This window comes from Thunnus maccoyii, chromosome 24 (assembly GCF_910596095.1).
Source record: "Thunnus maccoyii chromosome 24, fThuMac1.1, whole genome shotgun sequence".
Taxonomy (NCBI): Eukaryota; Metazoa; Chordata; class Actinopteri; order Scombriformes; family Scombridae; genus Thunnus; species Thunnus maccoyii.
The window spans coordinates 2,784,548-2,804,793 of record NC_056556.1 but is presented as its reverse complement, the minus strand read 5'-3'; the positions used below and the strand labels follow the sequence as shown (position 1 = coordinate 2,804,793).

The 20,246-nt window shown below is 40.7% G+C and overlaps 2 protein-coding genes across 4 annotated transcripts; one reads left to right on the top strand and one right to left on the bottom strand.

Annotated features, from left to right (window-relative positions):
• Nucleotides 1-489: 489 nt before the first annotated feature.
• Nucleotides 490-5,149, bottom strand: sumo1 (small ubiquitin like modifier 1). Of its 2 annotated transcripts, XR_006094189.1 has the most exons (6): nucleotides 5,014-5,149; nucleotides 4,223-4,297; nucleotides 3,053-3,130; nucleotides 2,816-2,887; nucleotides 2,238-2,558; nucleotides 490-1,387 (listed from the first exon to the last, which is right to left on the bottom strand). XR_006094189.1 is itself a non-coding variant. In XM_042404526.1 (5 exons), the coding sequence occupies exons 1-5, from the start codon at nucleotides 5,023-5,025 to the stop codon at nucleotides 2,490-2,492; spliced, it is 306 nt and encodes a 101-aa protein (XP_042260460.1). In that variant the 5' UTR covers nucleotides 5,026-5,149; the 3' UTR covers nucleotides 490-2,489. The 2 variants fall into 2 exon arrangements, 1 of the variants encoding a protein (XP_042260460.1); XM_042404526.1 differs by having other exon boundaries at nucleotides 490-2,558.
• Nucleotides 5,150-6,853: 1,704 nt separating this feature from the next.
• On the top strand, nucleotides 6,854-19,375 carry map3k2 (mitogen-activated protein kinase kinase kinase 2). Of its 2 annotated transcripts, XM_042404464.1 has the most exons (17): nucleotides 6,854-7,947; nucleotides 13,290-13,362; nucleotides 13,918-14,036; nucleotides 14,185-14,225; nucleotides 14,316-14,415; nucleotides 14,691-14,804; nucleotides 14,929-15,025; nucleotides 15,147-15,277; nucleotides 15,935-16,014; nucleotides 16,273-16,337; nucleotides 16,515-16,607; nucleotides 16,695-16,928; nucleotides 17,021-17,169; nucleotides 17,669-17,800; nucleotides 18,003-18,132; nucleotides 18,270-18,447; nucleotides 18,673-19,375. In XM_042404464.1, exons 2-17 carry the CDS (start codon nucleotides 13,308-13,310, stop codon nucleotides 18,890-18,892), a joined length of 1,938 nt encoding a protein of 645 aa, XP_042260398.1. In that variant the 5' UTR covers nucleotides 6,854-7,947; nucleotides 13,290-13,307; the 3' UTR covers nucleotides 18,893-19,375. The 2 variants fall into 2 exon arrangements, with proteins under 2 accessions (XP_042260398.1, XP_042260397.1); XM_042404463.1 differs by lacking the exon at nucleotides 6,854-7,947 and having other exon boundaries at nucleotides 11,787-13,362.
• Nucleotides 19,376-20,246: the final 871 nt, after the last annotated feature.

The window sequence follows — 20,246 nt, the reverse complement described above, 5'->3', positions numbered from 1 at the left end:
CTCTAGTGGTGAACAGTCCCTTCACCTCACTGAGATCAGTGTTTATGGCTCAAATCACAGCCCTTCCTGCCTCGGGAGGTGTTTTTTTTTTGTGTAGAGTCGAGTTCACCTGAGCCGTTTACTGAAGCAATAAAGAAAGACGATAACAGTCGGTCAGGTTCAGAAAATCCAATTGAGGCAATATTTTTAGTTTGTGGGACAGTTCTCATATATATATATATATATATATATATATATATATATATTATTGCACACACCTCTGGGGAAATTATGACCATTTATGAGATGATCTGTCAACCGAGTCGCTGCTTCACTTCATTTAGAAAATGTGTTGCCTTTAAAAGCCGCTTTTGTAAAAGTCTTATTTTCTAGAAGTGTTTGTCAGTAGAGGCAGCTGATCCGACCCAGAGGTGTGATTTAAGGAGTGAAATAACCACCAGACTGTCAACAGACATCAACATGTTTTGTTTTGTTTTTTTTTTGGGGGGGGGGGGGGGGGGGGGGTTATTTCATCCTTTAGGAGTTGAGCATCTCCATCATGCAAAATATCTTTGTTTTTCATTCACTTACACACTAATTTCAACGATGAAGCGGTTTGGAGGGGGCTGCTGATGATCTTAACCTTCTTGAGGAACTTCATACAGTACACAGATTAAGAGTTTCATTCCCAAAAAAAAACAAAAAAAAACAACAAAAAAAACAAAAAAGCTTTAAAAACAAATGCTGACGCCACAGTATCACATGTCACTGATGACTATTTTTGACTATTTCCAGGATTTTTTCCTTGAACAAACTGCTGGAAAGCAGAATTATCTGAGTTTAAAATACCGTGTAGCTGTCAGCAAGCAAAAAAATATTTCCATACCAGGTATATATAGTATGCATCATTACAGAATGAAACCCTCAAATATAAATATAAGACGACACTGGAGATACATATGGCATATCATTCAAACACACTCTAATACTGAATACAACATATACAAGTAAAGCACAATTATTATTTTTTAAAAAAGATGTTTCAAATCTCAAATATTACCGAATCAGGTCAGATATTATCAGGTTGTTTTTTTTTTACAATTTGATGATGATGCAGTTCTTTAAAACATGGCACACGGAGGCTGTAAATGCAAATTATTCAAATCTACAGAAACAAATGTTGACAAACTCCTTTTTCTTTCCCCCCCCGTTATGTGCTGAGGACACAGAGTCCAGCCTGCCCGTCTCCGGATAAGAAATGCCCTGAATGTAAATACAGAAGACGTGGAATGAAACTGCCTCGTGTTTAAGCTGCTGCATCTTTTGACGTCTTAACTTGGTGTGTCGAACTCCTCGAGTCACATTTCCTCAATAAAACGACGTTGTATGAAAGCAAACGTTTAATTTCCTGTACAAAAAAGGGAAATGCAATACGATGCCAGACTTAAAGGAACAGTGCATTAATAATTACATTTCTGTCATTATCTGCTCAGCTGATGCAGCTTTGTTTCAGCCTCTTTGTGTGTGTTTTTTTGAGTCCAGATGTTCTCAAGCGGCTTCATGATCACATAGTTTCAGCATTTCCGAGCACCGAGAGGTCAAAAATCCTAAAAAACGAGCAGCGTTTTCTTAGTGAGCGCCCCCGATTTTGAAACCAACCGATGAAGAGACATTTAATGTTTAAGACATCTCATCTTTAAGTTCTGATTCAGCTGTTTAAAATTGGTTTTATGATTCTAAGTCGAAGCTCACGACGACTTCAGCCTCGACGCAGCAAACACAGAAACTCCCAGCTTAACAAAAAAAAAAAAAAAGCAGGGTCCCCCAGAAAAGTCAGCTGACGTCACCCAGCGAAGCTCTGCGACGGCCAATCAAACACATGCAAGCACATGTAGCTTCATTTGTAACGTGAAGATCTGATTTTTTTTTAACTGTATCGCTTTCTTTTAACTCAAACTGGTCCCTCCTTGGTTACCAGTACATGAAGGAACACACCCACCAACGCAGCCCCTTGTTTCAGCCTGAACGCCGACTTCTTTCAAACTTCTTCTCAACCACTTTATCTACTTTACAGGAAGCTCAAACAAAGCTGTACGACTGCACTCCTTGAGAAGATAATGTCAACGTTTGGGTGAGCTATTCCTTTAATGCAGCTTGATCGCATTATTCGCTCCTGCTGACACCACCCGGAAAGACAAAGGGATAAAAAAAACAAGCCAACGCAAAAACCATGTTGTGAATTTAGGTGCAACACTCACGTTGAATGCTACTGCACAGGTCAACGACACGAGCGTCCCTGCGCTCCGGAGAACCGGCGACGACAGCTCGTCTTGTCCCGTTTTTTTCCTCGTCCTTACCTCGGTCTGTTCACCTTTCTGCCCTCACACATGGAAGCCCTGATAGTCGGTTTTGATCCAGATGGTTTGAAACTGAACAAAAAATACATACATACAAAATAAAATACAAAAAAAAAGAAAAAAAAAAAAAAAAGAGTAAGAAATGCAGGAAGTTTAATCATTCCAAAGTCCGCCAGTCTGTTCTTGATACACCTCGATGACGTCTTCGTCCTCCATCCCCAGCTGACAAACAACAACAACAAACAGAGACGAGACACGTTTATTATGTAGTTCAGATACTCAACATGTTTACCTACAGTCACAAGTTAAATCATATAAACATCTTATTTATTCTTTGTGAATCTGTGTGAAGTCTTAAATATAAATGATGCAACTGCAGTTTTGTTGCTCTTGCATAATGTCAATAAAGTTCTTGACTCTTGAATAAATTTGGACACTCAGGATCAAAATATATTTCAACAAACTGATGATGAATTTACCTCTTTTGGAGTTTGGTTGTCTGCGATTCTCTGTCCTTCAAACAGAAACCTTAGCGTGCTTGCTGGGACACCCTGGAAAAAACAAAACAAAAAACACAGACGTGAAGTCGCAGCTTCTACTCAAAGTCTGACATTTAATCATGAGACATTTACTAGAAGCTTTGTTCATGTCTTTGGATGCTGTCATTCAGTTACAGGAAGTGGATAATGATGCTAATTTCCCCGCTTCCCTCTTACCTGTCTCTGGCTGTAAGACTCCTTCAGCTTCTTTAGATGTGTCGTCATTTTCACCTTAAAGTGGATTTCGCTGCTATCCTGTGGAACAGAGAGAGAGAGAGACAGAGAGAGAGACAGAGAGAGAGAGAGAGAGAGAGAGAGAGAGAGAGAGAGAGAGGATTAGAAGCAGCAGGAATAAATACACATGCATTAAATGATATGACTGTGAGGAGTTTAGGAAAAAGCTGCAAGAAGGAAACTATGATTAAAACTAGATCACATTTGGGGAATTGTACAATTTAGTGCAGGTGAATTTGATCACAGAAAGTCTTTCTCATCCTGTGAAAACAGTTGTCAAGTCTGAGAAATTTATTCAAATGACATCAGCTGTTAGTCTAAGACAGATATCACAGCTTTTCTGTTAAAAGTCGTGTTTTGTACGAGGAAGGAAGCTTTAAACTGTGGAATTCTCTCCGTCCAGTCGTCCCCTTCTTTTGAGATTTTCAAGAGACAACTATGCCAAACTTAAGCAGCTCAGGTATTTCTGCTTACGTCTTTGTACATCTGTGTTGTCTCTATAAGCTTTGTACTATTATTCCTTCACTGTTGTTATTCTAACGTTTTTCTTTGCCTCTATTGTGTTTATTTTGTCTGCTGTATTTTGTTTTTGTGTCCTCTGTGTGCCATACCAATAAAGTTGAGCTGAGCTGAGTGTTACGAACTCGAACAAATTGCATTATAGAAAGTTTCTGGAGCTCAATCCATACAACTAACTATAAAGTCAGGGTTTCTCGGCCTCTGCTGCATTAATTTTGTATGTTTTGTTATTATTCTGTCTCTCACAAGTCCCTCAATTTTACAGCAGTGCATTACTAAATCACTGGTGTGCCCCTTTAAATAATATAACATAAAAGATGCTGGAAGCTCATATTCCTTAGAGGATTGTGTGAGTGTGAAACTGTATAGATTTAACTCTCGCAACAGTCAAAAGGAAAACTTCAATTATTTTTTCCAATACAACACGCAGCGTTTGGGAAATAAGCTCATGATGAAAACATGATATTTTTACATTCTTAGACAACCAAACAACAATTCAAACACACTCTGCAGGTGAGGGACAGATAATATCAGGTGAGAGGACTTTAAAACAGGAAGTAGAGACACATCCGTCATCCCGGCATTCATTCATACCTGACCGATCACTTTTAATTTGATGTACTCTCCGTCCTTCTTATCCCCCCCGTCTTGGCTGGATGGTTTTGTCTCCTAAACAAAACAAAACAAGCAAACAGACCGAGACATTAGACTTGTGAACAGCATACAGTACAAGAAATAGTCAGTTTACTTTCTGTACAGACTGATAAATTCATGTTCTCGCACTTTGACCCTTTTGTGCCTTTGTGGTGTTAATTATTGTTGTCCAGCTGTAGACCTGCCACTGCCATTAATCCTTGATGTGTTTAAACTCTTTCTGACATTATAATATTTGTATTTTTTATTTAAATCTTTTAAAATGTGTATGAATGAATTATATATGTATGCTTGTTTGCAAACGTCCTTGCCTCAAATTGCCCCTTGTGGGGCAAATAAAGTATTTTTGAATTGAAGTGAAACAAAAACAAATATTTCAGCAGCAATAAAACATTTTAAACGTCACACACATTTCCAAACAGGCCTGAAGAGCTTGATTTTTACTTTTAATGATGAATTCTGACGTTAATACAAACGTGGCTGAACGTAACGTGCTGTAACGCTTATTATTTTATAACAAAACTTTAAAAGAAAATGAACTGAAACCAAAGCTAGCTGCTAAGCTAAACAGCTAAATAAGCAGTGAGTTGTGGGCCTGAAGCTACATGAGCTAACAGTTAGCATGTTAGATAACCTGATACGAGGTAGGAGCCACAAAAACACCGGTATGTCTCTTTTATCATTTCACACAGATTATAAACAACTATGACTCTTTAAAGATGATATCTTACCGTGTCTGACATGTTTTCCCCCTGTGTGTAATGTGAAAAATACAATGACAATGGATGTAGCGTTAGCCCTCAGACGCAGCTCAGTCTGATGTTGTGAGAAGTCACCCGGAAACAAGCATGCGTCACTCCTGTCTTTCAAAATAAAACTCCTCATAAACAAGCTTCCGGTCGCGATATTTTATTTTCCTAGGATGGAGAAGTCATACCGAACCCTACTCTGCCTCTGATTGGCTTACCTTGATATTCTTACCCTAAGCCTAACCAATCTCACTCCTCATGCCTAAACCTAACCAACCCAACCCACGAAGGCAACGAGTATTAGCCAATCAGAGGCAGAGTAGGTCGGGTCATGACTTCGCCATCCTAGGAAAAAAAAAATGTAAAGTGAAGCCATTTAATTAAACCTGCATTCTCTTTGGTGGCCAGCGGGAGGCGCCACTGACTCCAAATAAAAGCCCGATTGTATAGAAGTCTCTGAGAAAATGGGCCACCTTCTCACTTGATTTATTACCTCAGTAAACTGTTTCCTAATGAGTTTATGGTCTTAATCGCTAGTCAGTACAGCATGCTGTTCATTAAGTAAATTATGGTCCCATTTAGATTAAAATAGACAATAAAACATTGTATGCTTTAGGGTTTGGCTGCGCTGTGATTGACAAGTCGCCTAAAAAAGTCTTGTTCAGCGTTTGGTTGTACTAAAAGACAAAGGAGTCGGATGTTCAGTTTATCGGGTAAGTGCTTTTTGTTTTAATGTTTTAAGCTTGTTTTTTGCTAGCGGGAATTAGCATTAGCATTATCACAGCTAACTGTAGACTGTAAATGCACCGTGCCAACCAAGCTAACAGCTAGCAGCTAACGTTAGGGTCAGCTCCAACCTCCTGTCCAAATATGGTCACTTCTGGTTCCAAAAATCCAAGATGGCGACGGTCAAAATGCAAACTCGAGGCTTCAAAACAGGCATGTAGGCAGACAGGATACTATATTAATCCCAAAGAGAAATTAAAGTGTTACAGCAGCCAAAAATACAAAAAACAGTGAGGTAGGTAAAAGAAACAAATATAATTAAAGGATAAATTATATACAATAACTAAATAGACTAATTCATATATAAAAGTGTAAAATAAATGCATATTTTTTTTACAGATAAGCCCCCTCATGGCATTCTGATTCATTTAATGATAATGGACATATTATACACTTACAATGAATTCCTGTCATTTATTGAGAATTTGCCTGAGAAGCTGCACTGAATGGGCTCTCTCACTTCATGAAAAGCCATCTTGGATATAAAAAGATAAAGGATTCAAATAATAAACTATAATGAGCATATTCGAAATTAACTGCATAGACAGTGAAAGAACATTTGGAATATTTTAAATCAGTTAAGACAATTTAACTCTCATATAAAGAGAGAGATAGAGAAACACAAAATCCTGCATAACATCAAGGCCCATGCATGGAACCACACTTCTAAGGTTTTAATTTTATGCTTCCCTAATATGTCACTTGTACTTTTTGTAAAAACAAATAACACTCACCCACTGATCTCTTTTACAGCTGCAATTTTGTCACAAAATCAGATTTTCTATGTTGTTTTACACAATGTCGGCACAATTTAAAGAATAGTGTATTTTTAATAGAAGGAAATTGTATATTTTTTTATTTACAAATGACTTAATAATCAAAATAATCAAATAACTTAATAATAATAAACATTCACAGTAAGTAGGATATACTTATGATTTAAAGGCTAAATGGTTTATTTTTACTTGCCATTTTAATCTCTTATTGGCTATATTTAACTTTTTTATTGTATATTTTTATTGCTTCATAATTAAATTGCTGTAAATCACTTTTTGCAACATTTTCTTGTTTATTGTGGGCTTTATAATTGTTTGAACATAAATTACAGATATAACCTTATAGCTATAGATAAAATATATATCTTTTTGCATTATAAGCAGATAATCATTAAAAAATAAGTTCCCATTTTACTCCTTTATTTAAAAACATTACTGACAAAATGTTTAATTACTGTAATGTTTAATTTAGATTTAGTCTGTGTATTTAATGACCTGTCAGTCAATTTGTGAGTGACAGTAGGTTGCAGTCCTTTTGGATTTTGGTGCTGTGGCTGCATACATTTAGCTTTTTAGCCAAACTTCAGCTATATATAAACAGGATCAACAACCACAATTTTGCATAATTTCTCATTGCAGAAATGAAGTTTTATGGGCAAATATTTTTACTCTCAATGCTCGAACTGGTCATATACTTTCTATTTCTAAAAATATTTATATATATATTTATATAAAACCAACCAAGTATATATTTGTTTGATTTGACAATCGCGATCCAGGAAACTAACATCTGACATCACAGGTTGTGTTTTTGTTGGACTCTTCCAACGAGGTCGGGGGGGGGTTAAGACCTGTCAAGTATGTCACAAGTAGAAATCCCATTTCCGGACAAAATATCTCAAAATAAAACCGCTAATGTACGAAACCATTATTTTACCGTTTTTGCGCTTTTATTTTGTCATCAAATTTAGCGCACTTCCTGTCATGAATATGAATTATCCGTTAGCTTGACGCAGCTCAAAGGCGACAGCGAGCAAAGCTGCCGTGGTCCAACCGGAGTGTAAAGTACCACAAAATGAAAGCTGTCGAATAAGTTTGCTGTTTAATACCGCACAGACAAGGAGCTACTCCGCTGGATATATCTTATTATTGTCATTTTTCCTGCCTGGAGAGACCCAGCGGGCTATAACCTGACAGCCGTCGGGCCTCGCCGTCGTGGCCCAGCAGGACTCGAGTGAAGTTGGGAGCGGACCGCCAAACTTCTGCTTCCTCCGGCGGCTCTCCGCGGGGCCCGGGGCTCCTGTCACCGGCCCTGTGGATGAGGAAGTGAACTAAACTCGAATCAACCCTCCAGGTAAGAGAATAACGACGCAACGGCTGCATCCAACCCTGTGATTTGTGTGTTTATCGCTTGTGTTTTATGGCTTTGAACGGCTATGCGGCCAGTTAGCTTTAGCTTAGCTTGACAACTTCCCTGGCCTGACAGCTAGTTAGCTGTACATGTTAGCCAGTTAGCTTGCCTCAACAGCTAGATTTGTGTAGATACATGTGTGTTTTGGTGATATTACAAGATGCCAAATCATTCATCAAGCACATTATGGTGTAGCTTGTGATGCCAAATTGCCTAGCAACAGTTGTTAGTTAATTGTAGCTTGCGGGGCTAGACTGCTAACGCTAGCGTGTTCATTTAAAGCTAATTATCTACCAAAGGAGGCCATAATAGTGTCAACTTTGTGCTTTGTAGAGGACGTTATTTCTTATTACGTGGTGCTAAGCTGCTGTTAATGTTGCAGCTCGCTCTCATCAACGTGATGGAATTGTTAATTTATACGTCACTTGCAGACAGGGATCAATAACTGATGATCAGAGACTCTCATCAGCAATATTCAATCAGCAGAGGCCATCTTCACTGTACAGTGTCCATATTTTTTATTTCTAGACTCACAGAGAGCCTTTGTGTCCAGTGTTGTATGGTAACATCACGACTTAACACCGATAATCAACATTTAATAGTAATATTATGATGAGTGATGGTTGTGTAGAAGAGAATCTGGGGGAAATATTACCTTGCTGCTAAAAGATATATTCACAATGTTATCTTTAAACAACAATCAGGAGCCCAAATGAACATTGAAAGAGCTTTTTCAACCTTTGAGGTTCATAAGATTAGATTATTCCATCATATTGATAAACTTGAATGTTATAAAATGTAGTTTCTGAGTTACCGTTTGAATCTTCCAGTTTTATAGGAGGAAAAAATAAAAGAAAATTAGTTTTTCAGATAGCTGATGGCACAAAATCACTACTAATTTTTAAATGGGCACTAAGGAAAGTCAACAATTCAATTTTAAAGGTTTAAAAAGCCTTTTTATTGGTACTAACTACCATTATCTCTCCTGTCAAAGTACAATTCTCATAATAGCAATAAACTTTGAAGAGGAAAAATGAGATACAACTTACCACTAATGCTGAGTAAAAAAGCCTTAAAGGACGAGTTCATAGTCTTTCAAGTGTGTCTTAAAACAACAGTCAGGAGCCCAAATGACCCGTGAAACATGTTTTTCTTGCTGTAATCATTCCTCCTGTTCATACTGACCATCAGAAGATCCCTTCATAATGCACTTACAATGGAAGTGATGGGGGACAAAATCCACAGTCCTCCTTCTGTGCAAAAATGTATTTAAAAGTTTATCTGAAGCTGATATGAAGCTTCAGCGTCCAAATGAGTCAAATCAAGTAGATATCTTTCAACGTTACAGTCTTTTTAGTACCAAAGTCCCTCGTTTTGTTACTATACTTCCACCTGCAGCTCAACAGGGAAACACTGTCTGAGGAAACACAAAGAGGGAATTTGATGCTAAAAAGACTGTAAATGTGTCAGATATCCACTTGATATGACTAACTCAGACTGCTGAAGCCTCATATAGGTGTTATAGATCTTTAACAAGGACAGTAAAAGTCTGTAAACATACCAACTTCACTGCACTGTGTAGATATATATAGATTTACATATATATCCTGTTAATACACACACGCAGTTTATTTACACTCTGTATATTTATATCTACGTTAGTATTCATATTTCTATTTATGCAAACATCATCATGTCAATATACAAACACATAGTCCAGCCCTGCTACACAGAAATGTAAATTAGTCCTTTCTCACATTGTTATAGTTGTGTTTATGAACATAAAGGTGCAATTTGTAAGAATCAGAAATTCCTTCTCATTAATGACACTGCTGGCCGTTAAGTGAGCTGCAGTCAGCATCCTGTTGCTCAGCACTAACATTAGCCAACCAAAACCACAACATCACAATATATTTCACATGCTTTGCAGTGATGTTAGCTTGTCCTTGTCCCTGTTCAGTAGGAAGAAAGCTAGCTCAGGGTTGGTTTTGATCTTCAAAACCAAACAAAGGTCCCTCCATGAATCAAATGCCGTGCTGATGGGGGGCTTCACTAGATAAAACTTTTGTTTTTAGGGGCTTAGTTGGACTTTGTGTTGTGGTGGGTGCCGGTCCTTAGCGGACTCCATTTCTAAGCTAACGTTAGCTAGTGTTTTATCCTCTTGGCGCTGTAAACATCAAATCCTTTGGATTCTCCCGGCAAAACCGTCCTGAGTCCTTTTCATAGAAATCGGTCCACAGGCTTTTATTTCTTCACATTTTGTTGATCTTTTTAGTTCATTTTTGAATGTTTTAAACTAAAATTCTTACATGTTGCACCTTTTTAATGTTCATGTTTATTGTTTTTTCTGTTGACATCTGAACCACATTGAACTTGTACTTGCTGCTTGGTGAATAAATCTGATTCTGATAGAAGCTTCAGATCAAAATGACTGTGTGGACACATTGTGGATTCTGTCCTCCATCACTTACATTAAAGCACATTTGAAGGATCTTTTAATGATTACAGCGAGGAAAACCTCTTTCACTGTTCATATGGACCCCTGACTGCTGTTTTAAGACACACTTGAAATATTGTGAATCTATCCCTTAATTGTCAGGCACCACAGCTGTAAATAATGATTATTTTCACTGTCATACATGTATCTTTTTTATTTGCATATCAAAATAATGATCAGATTACTTGTTTTGGAAGCATTCGGTTGGAACAGAAGAACATTGTTACACTTGAGAACCTGAAACCAGATAATGTTTGCTATTTTTAAAGACAAATATATCATCTTGCAGTGGGATATGTAATTATATATATATATATATATATATATATATATACACACACTCAGACTTATAGGCTTACTTTATTCCATGATGATCCTTCAAGGAGATATATGGACGTAGTTATACAGAAGAAGCAAAAGAAACAGAAGCTGAAGAAACAGAATGACGCTTGTCTCCCAGTAATGAGAAAGAAGAAAATAAGTATATACATAAACAAATACACAAATTGGTAAACAAGCTTCTCTGGTAAATATTCAATACAGACTTAAAAGTAGCCTTTATTATTTTAACAAATGTAGAGAGATGGATTAACTTTGTATATTATTATGAATACTCTTAAATGCCGCAGTGATTAAATTAATCCAATAATATGGTTCAACTCGTGTTTCTCTCATTGCTAAAGCTAATATATAATGACACTTGTCACCTTGATCTCCTGTCAAACATTAAGTACATGGTCAAGGGACATAGTCATGTAATAACTCTTCTTATTGTTGTTATTATTATGACTGCTACAGTGAAATCTAGACAGATTTATTCTGTACACAGAACCAAGCGAGAGACACGTCTTAAACAACCTGTAGTTACACTGAAGATAAATCACAATCCTGAAGATCCATATCCTTTAAAAAAAAGGGGGTATTGTGTTCAAATCCAACAAAAACTTAACATCATACATTTCATAAGTAGATTGCAGAGCTGCGGCTTGAACTAGTTGCACCTAATAAACTGCCAACTAAGTGTATCATGATTAAAGAGATTATCTGGAAACTGTTAATAAATCCCAGACAGGAAAGTCTGTTTTTGGTTTTCTCGGCTAATTACACCGAACAAAAACATAAACACACTTTTGTTTTCGCTCCCGTTTCTCATGAGTTGAAATCAAAGATCTGAGACTTTTCCTATGCACACAAAAGGCTCGTTTCTCTCAAACGTCGTTGACAGGTTTGTTTAAATCTGTGTTTGTGAGCACTTCTCCTCTGCCAACAGGTGTGGCATATCAAGAGTCTGATTAAACAGCGTGATTACTGCACAGGTGTGCGTTGGGTTGGTCACAATAAAAGGCTGCTTTTAAAATGTACAGTTTTATCACACAGCAACAACGTCACAGATGTGTCAGGCGTTGAGGGAGCGTGTTGTTGGCGTGCTGACTGCAGGAATTTCCACCGGAGCTGTTGCCAATGAATTGAATGTTTATCTCACTCCCGTAAGTCGTCTCCTGTGTAATTTCCGAGAATTTGGCAGTACACGTAACCGGCCTCACAACCCGCAGACGACGTGTAACCACACCAGTCCAGGACCTCCACATCCGACTCCTTCACCTGCAAGATCATCTGAGACCAGCTGACGCAACAGTCGGTTTGCATAACCAAAGCTCATCATCCTCACCGGGGTCTTGACCTTACTGCGGTTCGTCATTGTGACCGACTTCAGTGGGAAATTGCTCACCTTCGATGGCGTCTGGCTCTTCGGAGAAGTGTTCTCGTAACGGATGAATCCCGGTTTTCTCTGCACCTTGTCTGCAGATGGCTGACGGCGTGTGCGTGGTTACGGTACAGGCAGACATAAGCTACAGACAACAAACACAGGTGCATTTTATTGACGGTCATTTGAATGAGAGAGAGATACCGTGACGGCATTCTGAGGCCCGTTGTTGTGCCGTTCACCCGCCGCCATCACGTCATGTTGCAGCATGATAACACACAGCCCCATGTTGCAAGGATCTGCACACAACGGCCTGCATACTCACCAGACTGAGCATGTCTGGGATGGTCTGGATCAGCGTGTACGCCAGCGTGCCCCCAGAATACACTAGTCATGTGAAATCCATAGTTCAGTGCCTAATAAATGTCTTTTTTTCAAGATAAAACTGCACGTTTTAGAGCTGCCTTGTTATTGTGACCAACCCAACACACAGTAATGTGTGCAGTAATCATGCTGTTTGATCAGTATCTTGATCTGCCACACCTGTTGGCAAAAGGAGAAGTGCTCACCAACACGGATTTAAATACATTTGTGAACAAAATTTGAGGGAAATAAACCTTTTTCGTGTGCATAGAAGAAGTCTTACAACTTTCATTTCAACTCATGAAAACATGAGAGCAAAAACAAAAGTGTTGTGTTTTTATATTCATGTTGAGTGTAAATACCTGACAAACCATCAGATAGATGCAAAAATCATATAAAGATCCAATATTGTCATTAATCAGTCCTGCTCATCGATTTAAAGGGATGATTATTACAGTATTAATAGTTTGGCATCTAGACATCTAAAGCTGGAAATGACAGTTACATTTTGACTTCCCACTATCATGCAAATCAACGTAATGAACCAATTAAACGACTTTCATCTGATTTTTTTTTTCCCGCTACTGAAACAGATATTATGATTAAACATGTTTTCTATTTATTGTGATAATACTTTCAGTCCGCTGATCACTCGGCAGCTTCAGGCTCTGATCCGACTGCATGTCAGGATTCACGTCGTCTGTTTTTTCCTCGTTGCAGGAGAAAGGAATCCCTTTGATGGGAGAATCCTCTTTCCTGGCCTCCTGGGTCAATCGCCGTGCCATGATGATGGGTACGTATGTGTGTTTATAAGATAGTGTTACTGTTTGGCAGTGAGCCGAGGTCGTCTTTTGTCAAAACTACAACTGATGGAATGTTTTTTTTAAGTATTTCTGACATGTTTGCCTCTCAACATCACCTCCTTTTGTTATATGCTTTGGTTTAAATATTGTTATTAATGCATTCTTAGAAATCCAATGAAAGTATCTTTTTAATATTTTATACGTCTTAAGTTTCAAATTTGCAAACAGAACCACATCAGATCCTGTATCGTCCTACTAATAAACATACTGCGACATTTGTTTTTGTGAAGAAGAACGATGTTTGTAGTCATGTTGCTCCTATTAGCATCGCTACAGTTAACATCCAATTGTTATTTAAATAATATTTAATGTTGAAACAGGAAGCATGTAGTTAGTCTCCTGTTAATTAAGCTGTAATTGTCATTAAAATTCATATATTTGACCCTTTTTATCACTTGGATTTTGTTTCATGCTTGTTTTATTGATTGTTCCGTTTCTCTAATATGAAAATCTCTTAAATAAACTGGAATAACGTCGTCCCTCAGATGAGCAGGAGGCGCTGAACTCGATCATGCAGGACCTGGCCGAACTGCACCGCTCCAGCCGTCCTGCCATGTTCCTGTCGGACCTAGGCAAACCCAAAGCCTCCTCGCCCAAGAACCAGGTAACCAAACAGTAAATAAACAACACTGTGTCCACGCATGTCTATTTAAATACATCAAATGGCAGCGGAGGCATTAAGCTATAAATTGACTTCCTTCATATATAAAAATATCTGCTGCTGACTTTAACGTGACTCTTCTGTCCAACAGAACGATGTCAGAGTCAAGTTCGAGTTCAAAGGGGAAAAGAGGTGAGGCTTCGCCATCACCTCAATGTTGTCAGTGCAGACCTGTAGCTGTGAACCTGTAGCCTGACCTCTGACCTCTCTTCATATCTGTAGGATCTTGCAGTTCCCTCGACCCGTCAAGCTGGACGACCTGAGGTCGAAAGCTAAAGTGGCTTTCGGTCAGACGATGGATCTTCACTACACCAACAACGAGGTATAAAAGAGAAAAGATCTCGTAGGTCTGGAGAACATTAGACACATGTTTTTAGTCAATGAGATGTTTAAAGATTTGATGTACTTTACTGTGACACTGTGTCGCATTAAAATGAATCTGGGCATAAATTGTAGAGACGGCATGTTTTTAATTTAATATCAATCCTTAAAAGAGTAAAACGTTCCCAGTTGCAAATTTTTGGCGGTTAATCCCAGTCTGTTTGTGTTTTTTCACTGGTTTCTCGTCCCTAATTGTTCTCGGTGTTCACTCCTCAGTTGGTGATTCCACTGACCACTCAGGACGACCTGGACAAGGCCGTAGAGCTGCTGGATCGCAGCGTTCACATGAAGAGCCTGAAGATCCTCCTGGTGCTCCAGATCTCCTCTCAGGTCAGCTGCTCCGAGGTTCAGTCGACCTCCAGACTGATCCTCATCCCATGTTTTAATACTTATAATTTATAGACTGTGAGGAATGTTGATTTATTTATTTTTTGTTTTACTTCTGTTTCTCCAGAACTCTTCCTCCAACATGGACCTCCTGCCGTCCCACGAGGAGCTGGACAACACGGGATTCAGGGTGGCGGACAAGAAGAGCATGCTGGCTTTGATAGGTGAGAGAGATAATAATTAAGAGAATAAAATGTTGAAATCGAGGTTATTATTGTGTGAAATATCTGCTTCTAGTGCTCAGCTGATTAAATAACAACATCTCTGTCCTTAAACCAACCTCAGGCTCCCATTCGACGGACCGCAGCTCTCCTCCACCAGGATACATCCCTGACGCGCTCCAGCAGGTGGCGAGGAACGGCTCCTTCACCAGCATCAACAGCGAGGGAGAGTTCATCCCTGAGAGCATGGACCAGGTACGACCCCCCCCCCCCCCCCCCCCCCCCCCCACTCCCTCCCCACCACCACCATGTAGTCGTCATTTAGGGATGTTGTAATATTGTAGATATGAATATGAATCACTCTTCATGGTTGTTGCATCAGCTGTTACATCAGCTGTTCAGACTGTGAGCAGCTACCGCTGGCTGAGACCAGATAATGATAGATAATTTCTCTTCATTGATTTGCTTGTTTCCAAAAAAATGAGCTGTTATCATTTCCTCGCTGTGGTTTTTGTGGTGGGGGGGGGGGTAAAATCTACAAATAGCTGTTTGTGTCTTCCTGACAGCAACAGCTGTCCTCTTGTTTACTGAGGCAGATATATTGGCAAACTCTCGCTGTCTGAAAGTACCTTAAGCAGCTAAATGTTATTATTAGTTATTATTTACAGTGAGTAATCCTTCCTACCTCTTGTCCGTGATGTAACCTACGAACGTTTTACCTGCTACTGTGACTGGTGGAGGACGTGTTCAAGTGTCTGATGCAACATGCATGAGCAGTTAATGAATCGTATGTCATTCGGAGGGTTGCAGCTGTGCAGATACAGGAAGTATAACTTGAGTCCTGCGCCGTAGAGGATGTGATGATCGACAGTGTCGAGAGTTCCCTTTTCTGAGTTTCTTCTCTTCCTGCAGATGTTGGACCCGTTGTCCATGAGCAGTCCAGAGAACTCAGCGTCTGGAAGTTGCCCCTCGTTAGACAGCCCGCTGGACAGGTTACAACACTTTAATTATACAACCATGTACTCATTTATACAAGATACATGTGTGTTTGTAAGCTGACAGATACAGTAAAAAGACACTTCTGTAGCATCCTTGTTTCAATTTTCTTCACTATTAGAAGATTTAAAACACACAAACAGGATATAAGATAAACACGAGGAAAGTTATGAGAAGCAGCATCAATGTGATTTAAAATAAAAGTTAAAGTCTGATACTCAGTGTTGTTTCTTGTTTTTGTCTTTATGTTATAGTGACTACCCAAAATCAAGGATGCCTCGAGCACAGAGTTACCCAGACAACCACCAGGACTTTCCAGGTAAACGTGTGTGTGTGTGTGTGTTGGACTAAGTAGGCGATAAAAATAAAACACCAAAAAGTTTCTCTCACACATGAAACGACATATAGAAAGAAAGATGAATTCTGTGCGCCGTCGTGTTTCCTCTCTGCTGTAATTCTGCTGAGTTGTTCTTCATCGTCTCCTCTTCCTCTGCAGAGTACGACATCCCAGTGTTTGAGAAGTCGGGGAAAGGGGGAACGTACCCTCGGCGATACGGCATTCCCTTCGGCCTTCAAGATTACAGCGATGGTGAGTCGTTTCTCTGAGTGTATGAGGAAGATCAAATGTTTAGCGCGAAGCACAAACTCCAATGTCTCCTCTTCCTCTGCTCGGCAGGGAGGAAGACCTTCCCTCGGGCTCGGCGAACGCAGGTCCACGGCTTCCGCTCGCCGGTCAGCTTCAGTCCCACCGAACAGTCGCCCAGCACCAGCAGCGGCAGCAGCGTCTTCACCCCTGACCTGGAAGAAGGCCCCGCCAGGCGACCACGAAGGGGCAGCGACATCGAGCCCAACCCCAACCCAACTACCGCTCCGACCCTCTCCGTCATGGACATCAGTCCGCCCAGCCGCTGTGAGTCGATGTTGATTTTATCTGCAGATACGAAGCATCTGACCTGCTGTTTTTCCAGTGATTGATTACATCCTATCTGATCTGTTAATCAGCTCCACGCGCTCCGACCAACTGGCGGCTGGGGAAGCTTCTGGGTCAGGGCGCCTTCGGCCGAGTTTTCCTCTGTTACGACGCAGATACTGGACGGGAACTGGCGGTTAAACAGGTCCAGTTTGACCCGGAGAGTCCGGAGACCAGCAAGGTCAGTCTCCCTCTGAAGCTTTTTACAGTTAGTTAAAGTTTGTACGGCTGCAACTAACAATTATTTTCATTATCAAGTAATCTGCAGAGTATTTAACTCAATTAATCATCAATCATTTTGTTTATATGTCAGATAACAGTAAAAAATGCCGTTATAATTTCATTATTAGAGCTCAAAGTGAAGTCTTCACTGTCTTGTTTTGTATGACCAACAAACCAAAACACAAAGATATTCAGTTCAACATCATTTATGACACAGAAAAACATCAAATCCTCACATCTGAGAAGGTGAAACCAGCGTTTTTACTTGACTTAACAATTATTTGATCATCAAAATTGTTGCAGATTAATTTTCTAATAGTTTACTTGACAAATCGTTGCAACTCGAAAGACTTTTAAGTGTGATATCGACCTGGATTATCATGTATGATAAATTATAGGTGGACCGATAACTGCATGGCAGGAAAAGAATAAATGTTTGTGATTGTTTGTGTCGTTAGGAGGTGAGCGCGTTGGAATGTGAAATCCAGCTCCTGAAGAATTTGTGCCACGAGCGGATCGTTCAGTACTACGGCTGCCTGCGAGACACGATGGAGCGAACGCTCTCCATCTTCATGGAGTACATGCCCGGAGTGAGTCTTCACACGCTGTTTACTCTGCTGAGGCTTTAATAGAGCAATAAATCACTATCTACAGATCACCAGTACAATGTTGCTCACTCACCTAAATAATAAGATCAAGTGTAGCTGTTCATAGTGTTTATAGTGAGTATTAAAGACTTTTAAAGGTTTTTTTTGAAGGTGATATTAATATTTTCCTTTGTTGGGCCGTCAGGGTTCCATTAAGGACCAGCTGAAGTCGTACGGAGCGCTGACGGAGAACGTGACGCGCCGCTACACCCGGCAGATCCTGGAGGGAGTTTCCTACCTGCACAGCAACATGATCGTCCACAGGGACATCAAAGGTGAGCGCGACAATTGAATTTCATTATTTCGCTGCTATTTGTGTGTCTAATGTGAAACTTCTGCCATTTCAGACAAGAACCCCTGAATATAATCCAAAGGTAGAAGCAGGAACATAAATGTTTTCTCGTATGTTCAGGGGCAAACATCCTTCGGGACTCGGTGGGGAACGTGAAGCTGGGAGACTTCGGGGCCAGTCGGCGGCTACAGACCATCTGTCTGTCAGGAACAGGCATCAAGTCGGTGACCGGCACCCCCTACTGGATGAGCCCGGAAGTGATCAGTGGAGAAGGCTACGGCAGGAAGGCTGACATCTGGTAGGTCCACACACACACACACAGTCCTGTAGCCACGGCAACCATCAAAAAATTAAACAGTTGACCTGTTAAATTAAATCTGGCTTGACTTAAAGGACCCTGTGGATGATTTCTGCTCTGGGGAACATGGACAGGAGAAATAAACAAACATAAACAAACACATATGCAGTAAATCTTCCTTCTTTTCTCCTGCTGATGTTATTAAACTCATCGTTTTGCCTTCAGGAGTGTCGGCTGCACCGTCGTCGAGATGCTGACCCAGCGACCCCCGTGGGCGGAGTTCGAGGCCATGGCGGCCATCTTTAAGATCGCCACTCAGCCCACTAACCCCGTGCTGCCCGCCCACGTGTCGGACCACTGCCGAGATTTCCTCAAACGCATCTTCGTAGAGACCAAGCAGCGGCCGTCTGCAGATGAGCTACTGAGGCACATCTTTGTACATTAACCTCCCCCCCCTCCCTCCCCTCTGAACGTTTAATTCCCCCCCCGCCCGCCTGCCGAACTGCCAGATACGGCCTTACCTGACGGGGGGCGTCCCTGCCTCTGACCCCGCCCCCCCCACCCCCCTCCACCTCCATGCTGAAACCTTATTGGACCAGGAGGAACCGGCTGGAAGAAGGTGGGGCGTGTCGGCGGCCTCCTGTCTCTGTTTGTATGAGACTGCCATAGAGGACATGAATTCTTATTTTATTTTTTTCTCCGCAAGTTGCACCTTAATTTCTCAAACAAGGAGGCGTCGAGCACTTCCTCCTCAAACGATGACAAAAAAAACAAACAAACAACAAAAAAACAAACGACTCTTTGAAAACGTCTCCTTTTTTTATGTTTGTACGGTTTCTCTCCTGTTTCGGAGTGGGATAGTGTCGGTGTTGTGGACCTACGGAAGGTGATGCCTGACTCTGGAGTGGCCCCCCCCCCCTGCCTTCCCCACCCCCCCCATCTCGCTGACCCGACCCCAGAATGTAGTCTCCTGCCAAAACCCAGAGAGATGGTGATGACCTGGGCCCGCTGCTATAGACGAAACTAAATCCCAGATGCAGAGAACACTCCCCGAACACACAGTTTCCACTCGCCTGCCCTCATTCTTCCTCCTCCTCCTCCTCTTCCTCTTTCTCTCTGTGGTCTCGTCTCTGCTTTACTGTCACCTTTTCCTTCTCTTTCACCCCCCCCCCCCCCCCCGCCCCCGCATCTCTTCGCTCTTTGCCATGTGCCTTTTTCTGTTTTTTGAAACGCAGTGTAGGAACGAGTCTCTGTCGTTCAGCGTTGTTTTTTGCCTCCCGGATTAACTGCCTTCGCACTGTTTGCCCAAAACCCAGCTGATCACAGCTCAGCTGATCTCAGTTCAGCCATAACGTCTGTTTTTTGCCTTTTCTGTAACAGAGACTCCTGCTATTTAACCGGGATCAGTCTGATCCCCAGCTCAGCTCGTTTAGTTTGTTTGCCTGCTCGACCCGCCTGCTCCGGCTGGTAACCAAATATCCTTCAGACTCTTTGAAAAAAAAAAAAAAAAACTCGCCGCGCCGATGAATTTTAGGACGCAGCAGCCAAGCGGTACTCAAAAGACTTCAGCTTTCAGTCTTTAGACACATGAACAGTGTCGACGATTTTAGATTTTTATCTCTTCAAATGTTTCTCCTGCTGCTGCTTTAAGTGTTAAGTGAAAGCGTAGAAGTCGACGTTAACGGCAGATTAGTTGAGGTGGTTCAGCTGGGAGGAAATTCCCACCAGGACGTCGGTTCCACTTCTGACAAATGACTGAAAACCCTGGAAGTGAACTGAAATGTTTAACTTCTAAATCA